General features: G+C 35.8%; 2 protein-coding genes across 2 annotated transcripts; one reads left to right on the top strand and one right to left on the bottom strand.

Annotated features, from left to right (window-relative positions):
- Positions 1–1,812: 1,812 nt before the first annotated feature.
- On the top strand, positions 1,813–6,272 carry LOC133291647 (probable mitochondrial adenine nucleotide transporter BTL3). Its single transcript, XM_061489949.1, has 4 exons — positions 1,813–2,245; positions 2,373–2,676; positions 3,607–4,074; positions 5,759–6,272. Exons 1-4 carry the CDS (start codon positions 1,833–1,835, stop codon positions 5,825–5,827), a joined length of 1,254 nt encoding a protein of 417 aa, XP_061345933.1. The 5' UTR covers positions 1,813–1,832; the 3' UTR covers positions 5,828–6,272.
- Positions 6,273–7,871: 1,599 nt separating this feature from the next.
- Positions 7,872–9,264, bottom strand: LOC133291674 (signal peptidase complex-like protein DTM1). The gene is made up of 2 exons (XM_061489978.1): positions 8,887–9,264; positions 7,872–8,209 (listed from the first exon to the last, which is right to left on the bottom strand). The coding sequence occupies exons 1-2, from the start codon at positions 9,129–9,131 to the stop codon at positions 8,122–8,124; spliced, it is 333 nt and encodes a 110-aa protein (XP_061345962.1). The 5' UTR covers positions 9,132–9,264; the 3' UTR covers positions 7,872–8,121.
- Positions 9,265–9,738: the final 474 nt, after the last annotated feature.

A 9,738-nucleotide genomic window follows, 5' to 3' on the forward strand; every position in this document is an offset into this window, starting at 1 on the left:
TGCTTCAAGGTGCTTAGTTAACGCTGCAGCAGAAGGATCATTGAAGACCAAGACTCCAGAGGATGCATTGGAGCTGCTAGAATCTTTAGCATCTCAAGAGTTTGACAATGCTCCAGTGCCACAAAGGAGAGCAGGGATCATGAAGTTGGAAAGTTATGATGCGTTGTTGGCACAGAACGATCAGATGATGCAGATGCATAAGAAGAAATGACAATAGTTAGATGCTTTCACTAAACAGTTAGCTTCTCAACAAGTCTATTCCATTAACACTCCTCTAGTGATTTGCGAAGTCTGTGCGGGTAAACATGCTACAAGAGAATGTGATATGATAGGAGCACAAGAGTCTGCTGAAGTGAATGAGATCTGATATGATCAGAAGAATCAAAGCAACCCCATGAGAAATTAATATGGTGACATATACAACCTAAGGTGGAAGAATCATCCTGGGTTAAATTACAAATCAGCACATCAGCTCAATCCACCTCTTCCAGTGCAGCCACCTCTTACACAACAAAGCAACACTTCTGAGTTAGAGAAGGCTCTTGCATAACTCTCTAAAACTACGTCTGATTTTATATAAGGCACGAATTCATTCAGAGAAGATACATCTACCTTTATGCAAGAAACTAGGACTTTATTCTGGAATCAAGAAGCTTCCATAAGAAATTTTATGACTCAAATTGGCCAACTGTCAAAGCAGATTTCTGAAAGGGCTCAAGGTACCTTTCCGGGAGATACTGTCACCAATTCTAGAGAGCACTACAAGGCCATTACCACTAGGAGTAGGATAGTTATTCAACCTTTAGAGTAACATTCGGAAGAAAAAAAGAAGGAGGGTGAGTCTATAGTTGAAGGAGAAAAGAATAAAAAAAGAGAAAAGCACAATTGAAGTTGAGAAGAGCACTCAGGAGAAAGTTGAAAAGAAATAATTCAAGTAGGAAAAGAAGAAAACTCTTGAAAGGCAAGACAAGCCTTTAGACCTCTCTCCTTATGCTCGTATCTCATATCCTCAAAGGCTTAAACAGGAGATCAAGAAGCATTAGTATACAAAATTTCTTGACACCTTCAAGAAGTTGCAAGTCAATATTTCAGTTGCAATTTTTTTTTAATATTATGAGTGTACCGAATCGTACACCCATTTACTAAAATGGGTAAAAAAAATTCATTTTAACCTTTTTTTTTTTATATTTCTCTCTATATTCCAAAAACTTTCTCATTTAATAAAAGTGTAGAATGTACCAAAAGTTTTCTCTCTGTACAATTTATTTATAATTTGGTTATATATATAGGGATAGGATATTATGACACACAAATAATGTTACGCACAATGTTATGATCACATCTTAACCGTTGATTGGCGGCAATCAACGGTTATCATTTTTCAAATCAAACTCATTAATTAATTATTAATTCATAATAAATGATAACCGTTGATTGACGGAAACCAACGGTTAAGATGTGATCGTAACATTGTACGTAACATTATTTTTGTGTCACAATATTCTATTCCATGTATAATTAGATGATACAATTTTATTTTATTTTTTGAAGCTGTAAATATTTTTCCTATCGTGTAGGTGTACTAGTCCTAAACCGTGACACGCCCCTCTTTTTCTAAATCGACAGGGTTAAGGGTTGAGGAAGGAGGAGATAAAGGGATAACGTTAAATTTTCTTTCCTTCTTGTGGTAAGTAAGTTTGGCTAAAAGGGCAAAATACACTGTTGCAAATTGCAATATTTGAAAGAAGAAAGAGGCCTCTAATAATTGCTATTTGTTGGTGGGGTTAGTTTGCGAGACCATTCTATTTTTCACTCTCACTCTCATTCTCAAAATGGGAATGCCAGCAGGGGAACTCTGCAGGCAACAGTATTCATATTCTCCTCCTCCTCCTCCTCCCATTTTCTCCAATCTGAGTTCGGATTCTGGTTCATTCACTGGAGCCAGTGGAGGGTTGTTTCTCGAACCGGAAATTCCTGATTGCATTGTTCGTTATTTTTCGTTGAGGATCCTTGCAACAACTGCTTCTTCTGAATCCAATCGGAGGAGGGTTCCGGGTGGGTGTTTTATGTCAGTGAGCTTGCCAAGTGCTAAGCTTGTTGCCGAACCCCAACTGGATGGTGGGGACCACAAGGAGACAACCTCCGACGGTGTCGTTCGGCCACCCAAGGTTAGGGTACGAGGAGGTAATGCCGTCAACACAACAAAACACCTTTGGGCTGGTGCTATTGCTGCTATGGTTTCTAGGTATATTTGTTATTTAATTTGATAACACCACCTACTTTGAGTTCGGAATTAACAGATTCTTGTATTTTTGTTTGTCTGACATTTATGTTTTTTTGTTACATACTGTGAATGCGTTTGGGTGTTTCAGAACTTGTGTTGCCCCGCTCGAGAGACTTAAGCTGGAATATATAGTTCGGGGTGAGAAGAAGAATATATTTGAGCTTATTAGAACAATTGCTACTTCTCAAGGTTTGAGAGGCTTTTGGAAGGGGAACCTTGTAAACATTCTTCGAACAGCTCCATTCAAAGCGGTTAATTTTTGTGCTTATGATACATATAGAAAGCAACTACTCATATTCTCTGGAAATGAGGAAACTACCAATTTTGAGAGGTTTATTGCTGGTGCTGCAGCTGGGATCACTGCTACTGTTATTTGTCTGCCACTTGACACTGTATGTCGGAATTTGAATTATGATTTCTTAGTTTGTTTTCTCTGTTATGGCTAACTTGTATGCATGTGCATAAATTCACATGTAAAAAGAAAAGAACACACAGGCACAGCAACATGCCCGTTATGCATTGATATTGAGAGTTCTTTGAATTCGTTGTTTACTATGGACCCAATCAGTGAGCTTTTAACTATTCCTATTAATAACGTACTATAGTAGTGTTTATCCCTTTTAGTTTCAGGAACTGAATAGCAACCTTCTAGTTGTATGTGTCCAACACCTGTCTAGTCTCCAGGCCTTGGTGTGAACATGTGAAAAATCAACTGAACATTTTAAGTTCTTAACTTTCTTTTGTTAAGGAAACATTTGGACTGATTTATTTGGATATGGCGTCACTACCAATTGAAGAACATGGGGAAAGAAATTCTTGTTGGTAATTTCACTACTATACTGATGTAAATCTTAACCCAAAAAAAAAAAAAAGACTTTTGTCCTTCTATGCAGCACGATTGTTTCTTTGTTCCTGTTTAGCTGGCTGTGCCTTGTGCCCGAATACTTATCTGGAAAAGAATTGTTTAATTAACATAAGATGTTTCATATGGACATGAATCCTCACAGATTAGCTTCTAAATGGCCATATCATGTTAGTAGAGAGATAGACACAACAGTGGGTCCCTGTAGGTCATGTTAGAAGCTGAAATAAGAGGATCCAAATCTGTTTCATATCCCTTTCCAAGTAATTTCTTAATGGTGACTTGTAGTAAAATGTTGCGACATGAAGTTACATGGTCCATATATGCTTTCTTCAATCAGTGTAAACACCTGAATCATATATAAAAAGTTAGGTTTTGTAGCAAATATAAACAAAAGTGTACACATTCAGCTATTTGTAGTGTAAACACTTGGAAAAATTTACTATGTGGTGCCTTTCAGATCCGGACCAAGTTGGTGGCACCTGGTGGAGAAGCTCTGGGCGGTGTAATTGGTGCTTTCCAATACATGATTCGAACTGAAGGATTTTTTTCTCTTTACAAGGGTTTAGTACCATCAATTATAAGTATGGCTCCTTCGGGTGCAGTTTTTTATGGTGTATATGATATACTGAAATCGGCTTATCTGCATTCACCGGAAGGAATGAAGAGAATCCAGAATATGCATAAACGGGGGCAGGAACTGAGTGCCTTTGATCAGCTTGAGTTGGGGCCAGTAAGGACTTTGTTGTATGGGGCTATTGCTGGTGCATGTGCAGAAGCTGCTACATACCCATTTGAAGTGGTGAGGAGGCAGCTTCAATTGCAAGCCCAGTCAGCTAAATTAAGTTCTCTAGCAACTTGTGTCAAAATAGTGGATCAAGGAGGCATTCCAGCTCTCTATGCAGGTCTTATTCCCAGCTTACTACAGGTATTTAAATTCTTAACTTCTTGGCATGCCCTAGTTACTTGTATTTTACTGGACTTACTATATTTATCAGTTTGGATAGCTATTTCCAGAGGAACTAGGATTATTTTATTGCCAATCCGTTCATATTGATGATTCACTAAAATAGAACTACTTATATTTTTTAATGTAGGGAAAATAGATTGTGGTTCATGAAGTGTGTTGTTTCTTTTTAGTCATATAATCTAAACTTCATTTTACATTACCATGTGGTCATTACGAGTTGGCTTTGCTTCCTTATGGTCCTTCTCTAAATATCTCAACATAGCAAAGTCTTATCTATGAAATTTGACTGTTCCTGGTAGGAATGTAGGATTATTTTCCCCTGTAATATTGCATAATATCATTTGTATATGCCAAAACGAAAACCATTTTATCTGTTTATCAGGGAGGTGTATAGATTAGGGACCATTATGAAAATTCTATGTTGCTTTAAGATCATCTTCGGCTGTGTTAAATTTAGATCTTTAATATTGCTTTGCTTTTTACATATATATTTTTTATAAATTATAATGATCATGCTTCCAATTTCTTCCTTTTTGATTTCCATATTGCTTAAGGTTTCTTTTTATTAATCATAAACGATGTTGTTAGGATTGCAAGTTATATCGTAGGATCGTAAGATCCTACAGTTTTTGTGCCTCATGGGTGAGATCGCCTTCTTAGATTGTAAAATCGGTGGAATCGTGCGATGCCACCGTTCCAGCGATTCTGAAAAAAATCCAAAAAACAAAACGCAGAAACCATAGAAGGGAGAGAGAGAAAGATGTCCAGAAATCCAAATCCATTTCGGAAGCCTCTAGCACTTTCAGAAAATCCAAATCCATTTCGGCTTCTCCATCACTGCCCTCTAACACTGTTTCTGCGGCAAAAAGCTTCTTGCATCGATGGCCAAGGGTGTTTGGTTCATTACGGAGAGAGCAGAGACCCTTGCGCCTTCGTTCCGTAATTTCGTCTACTGAGAGGCGACGAACAGGGATGGTGTTGATGCAGGTTTGAGAGCTATTTGGGGAGGTGGTAGCTGCTGGCCTAACTTGGGGGTTAGGGATTTTTAGACTCGGAGTGGAAGGTGATTGACATGTTGAGAGACAAGAAAGGAAGAGTTGGACGTTTCGGGTCTCAAAAAGTTTTGCAAGCCTAATTGCAGCTGAGAGAGTATTGGATCTATTTGCTATCATGTCGGACCTAATTGCACTGTGCAGGAGTATCAAATCCAATTTGAAAAAATTGCTAGGTAGGTAGGTAGGCAGGTTGGAGATGTCAAGACAAGTGAACTGTTTCATTAGTGGGTTTTCATGTTTGAATTTTATCGTTTATGTGATTTTAATATTTTACGATCTGTGTCGATTTAAGATTTGTTTATCCCTTTTCAATCTTAGGTAAAATCTAGATCTTAACAACATTGGTCATAAAAGTTTAATACCCTGCAAACCAAAGAACTTAGTAAAGTGTTACTGAAAGCTCTATAAATAGTGGGTTTCGTACTCCCTTTGGGACACAATACACCAGCTAATTGATACTTGTACACAACACTCGTTCAAAAGCTTAATTCATGGCCATGAATAATCCTTTATCTTTCTGTGCTCCTTGTTGCTCTGGTGCTGTTTTCTGCAGCCTAACTAAGCATATTTTAATTTCCCATGTCCAGGTACTTCCTTCAGCTTCAATAAGTTACTTTGTCTATGAGTTCATGAAGATTGTTCTCAAAGTGGAGTAGGCTATTAATAGATTCTCAGGTATATTCTGATGAGAAGCTGTAGTATGATTTATCAGCGACCACCTAATATAGTTGCAGAATGGTAACGTTGAACTTCAATTGGCAATCATATTTGATGTCTGCCTTTGACGATGAAAGCATAATTCAGGTCTACACTCCCGTAAATTTGCATGTATTACTAACAGACGTTTTTTGGATTGACTCTACGGTTACCCAGGCTTCAAGTCTGCAAATAAATTTATTTAGTCACTGCCAGAACTTGACTCATATTCTTATTGGGTCAACACATTTTTGGTAAAACTTTTTTCCATCTTGCAGTTGGTCATGATCATTATCATGGGTGTCCAAGCAAGTACCGTTACTTTAAGTTGTAACTTGTAACGTACATTACCTTATCAAATGATTGGTGGGATTGTGAATCCTATATTGAGAAAGGAACGTTCCATAATGGTGCCTGAAGAATTTAGTTACGACAAAGATTGAAGGCGTTTTTCACATGTTGTTGTTTAGCGAAGAGCACCCAACTAACGTGTTCTCAAGCTTTCAAGTATATTCAACTCCTTCATATGCTTGTGCTGGAGATACATCTAAAATCTGATTCATTTGTGCTTTCCATAAAAGACAGGCAGAAAAGCTTGTCATTAAAATGTTTTAAGAGCGCTATTGGCCGAAGCATTTTATTTAAGCGTAAAGTATATCAAGATCAAATATGCACTTAGTTTGAAAGAGAAATACTACCAAAACCCTGGATTAACTATTAATCCAGGAATTTTTTTAGTTTTACCAGTGATTTTGAGTCTGAGTCGTAAGGAATGCAGTTTGTTAAAACTTCAGAGTTTTGTTGTTTTATCCGATTCAAATCGGACTATTCAAATAATGAATGAACTTATAGATAATATAAAAAAAAAATATAAAATGAAATCAATCCTTAATTAGTAAAAAGAAAAAGCGGTAGAATGGTTGATCGACCGCAGACCCTAGCATTTAATTCATTTTAATTAGCAATACGGCACGTGCATTGTACGCTGGACCATGCATTCAATGACGGTCCAACTGCCATCGTTGAATGTACCCCGCCAAAAAAACAACAACAAAAATTGAGTGCCCTCGTACGTTGATTGCCGTATGGGCCATTCTCCACATAACTAAACAGTCCTGTTCTGAGACCAATCCATAAAAAGTGGGCTTACATATCAAAGAGTTTGTTATGGTCCTCCTTTTTCACTCGAAGATCTTATCTTTTGATTTAGATATTCTTAGGTCATAGTAGATAAATTTAGTCTCGTGTGTGTGTCTATATATATATATATATATATATATATATATATGCAAAATTATTTCTTGCATCCGTTGTACGTACAGCAACGACAGGTGTATGGTTATGATTCTCTATATTTAATGTTTTCATCCTTTGTATGATTATGATTCCCCGCATTTAATGCTTTCAAATATATATATGGAAATTATTTGATTGTTGCACATACAGCAACTGTAGAAATGTAAATCTCATATATATATATATATATAGGGAGGGGTTACATTTACAACTCAAATAGTTTACAAACTATAACAACCATATCTTAACCGTTGATTTTCGTCAATCAACGGTTGTCATGTTAATTAATAATTAATTAATAAATTTGATTTGTGAAAATCTTAACCATTGATTGACGGAAATCAACGGTTAAGATGTGATTGTAAGAAGTTGTAAACGAAAATAGGTTTAAGAGATATGAGGTAGGATCCTTTGACACAAGTGTCAAATTTGAAGTTTGACACCTCATCTGATAGCCGTTAGATTAAAAAAGATCAACGACCCTGATTTGTAAGCATGTGACATCATTGATCTTTCTTAATCTAAAGGCTATCAGATGAGGTGTTAAACTTCAAATTTGACACTGATGTCAAAGGATCCTACCTATATATATATATATATATATATATATATATATATAAGTGTAGGAGTTCATATTTTCTCATTCTCTCTTCTTTTGACACTAGCTGAAATGAAGGGATCATTACCATACATAGCTCTATTTGGGATTATAGGGAGGACTCTATTTTAGTCCTTATCATTTATAAGATCAAAATGAAAAAGGGGATGAACTCATTTTTATCATCCTTTTTTATATTCTATTCTGCAGAAAAAATGAAACACTTCTTCAACAGTCACTGCTACAGTTTATGGATTCCTCCAAAGTAAACAAATTTAAGAAACAAAATTTTAAACGTACAGCTAAAATTGGAGTTATGAAGAATCTGCAGTTGCTTCCACAAAACTCGTTAATCATTCGTTACCCTGATACATACTCCCACCATTTGTACATAGTATATCCATAAACCACGCCATAAGCAATCACCCTCAAAGGAGAATTCGCAAATCTGTACCAAAGAAAAAATTTCCAATAACAAATTATTCAAGTAACATTAGTCTATGCACCAACTCCTACTCCTACTAATGATGAGACAGGTATTTATTCACCCTCTCTGCTCTCTCTTATGGCAAACCAAATTTATGACCATAATAATAGATGGTGTACGAATTGAACTCATTTCAAGAACACTATTTCTAATTAAAGTCACAAATGTTAAAAGAAATGTAATACAAAATTATTAAATATAATATTTTTTATACTTTAAATTTTTAGGTTGAATTAGTTATTTTTATATTATCAAAACCTATGTGATCACCTTACTAATTCATTTTATTAATAAATAATTAAGTAATTTAAAGTTTTTTTATAGAAGTTAATTGAATTCCAATTAGTAATTAATCCAAGGGAAATATAAGAAGTTTTTTTCACCTAAACGAATTAATACTATATATTACGTATAGTATATAGTTATAATTTTAAATTTTTGTCCTTTTTTCTCCTAAAAAATTGTAGTTGATGTGGGGAAGAAAAAAAATACAACTTTAATATTATAATTATATATTATCCTTAGTATATAATATTAATTGTTGCAAGAAGAATCAAAAGTTGGGACCCTTAATCCAAATCCAACCTTAAAAGTTTTCCCAGCAACCAAATAGAAGGCAAATATATATTATAAGTTACCTTAGGAATCCAGATGGTTGGGTAAGAAGAGAGGCTTCTCTTTCCTCAGAAGTAACAGGGTAAGCCCAACGAGAGAAATCACGGTTGAAGTAATCCCAATCAGGTAAGAGTATAGCAGCAATCCCAACAACACCCAAGACATAGGTAGCCATCATCTTCTTGAAAGAGTGAGTGCATATTCCAACCACTAATATAACTGCCGCCAGCCAAAGGAGAGAGGTCTTAAGAGCGGCGTCGTTTGCCATGGTGAATGCCGCCAATATTAGAGGCTGTGAATGGAAGAAGAAACTTGTTGGGATTAGATTCAACCACGGTAATTGGTTAAGTAAAAGGGCAATGACAGCAACGCTAGCGTGAGGCGTATTAGCTTTAAATGCCACCCCAACGCTCACTCTTCATTCTATAGTTTTACATTTAATGTTGCCGTTGGCGGGTGCTATTGTTTCCTACTTACTCTTTATCATACAGCGTCTAATGGATGGCCCATTTATTTTGGATTTTAATAACTTATATTTACGCTATATTTTAAAACATTTTTTATTTATTTACTTTATAGATAAAGTTTATTATCTTTTTTTATGCTTAATAGTAATTCGCCTTTAAAAAAAGCGACATTTAAACGTTAGAATACGCTGAACCCAACACATGGGTTAACCTTGTCATTTATAGTTAGGAGTGACAATTTAGGTCAATACGATACGATACAACATGACACGAATTTGATACAAACACAAATACATTCAACACGAACATAACATGAATTTGACATCTGATCAAAACTTTCGATACGAACATGGCCCACTTCTTTTATGGGTACACGACACAATACGAATACCCCGCAGACTCATAATG

This window comes from Gastrolobium bilobum, unplaced genomic scaffold, assembly GCF_033153095.1.
Source record: "Gastrolobium bilobum isolate Gb01-03AN ecotype WA unplaced genomic scaffold, APGP_CSIRO_Gbil_v1 utg1076, whole genome shotgun sequence".
Taxonomy (NCBI): domain Eukaryota; kingdom Viridiplantae; phylum Streptophyta; class Magnoliopsida; order Fabales; family Fabaceae; genus Gastrolobium; species Gastrolobium bilobum.

What these genes read in the sequence shown, in the direction of transcription:
- LOC133291647 (XM_061489949.1), top strand. Translation starts at nt 1,833, where the DNA reads ATGGGAATGCCAGCAGGGGAACTCTGCAGGCAACAGTATTCATATTCT. An exon ending in TTTGTCTGCCACTTGACACT is followed by an intron (nt 2,677 to 3,606) that starts GTATGTCGGAAT and finishes GGTGCCTTTCAG; the next exon opens with ATCCGGACCAAGTTGGTGGC. An exon ending in TTATTCCCAGCTTACTACAG is followed by an intron (nt 4,075 to 5,758) that starts GTATTTAAATTC and finishes TCCCATGTCCAG; the next exon opens with GTACTTCCTTCAGCTTCAAT.
- LOC133291674 (XM_061489978.1), bottom strand. Translation starts at nt 9,131, where the DNA reads ATGGCAAACGACGCCGCTCTTAAGACCTCTCTCCTTTGGCTGGCGGCA. An exon ending in CAACCATCTGGATTCCTAAG is followed by an intron (nt 8,210 to 8,886) that starts GTAACTTATAAT and finishes TCTTTGGTACAG; the next exon opens with ATTTGCGAATTCTCCTTTGA.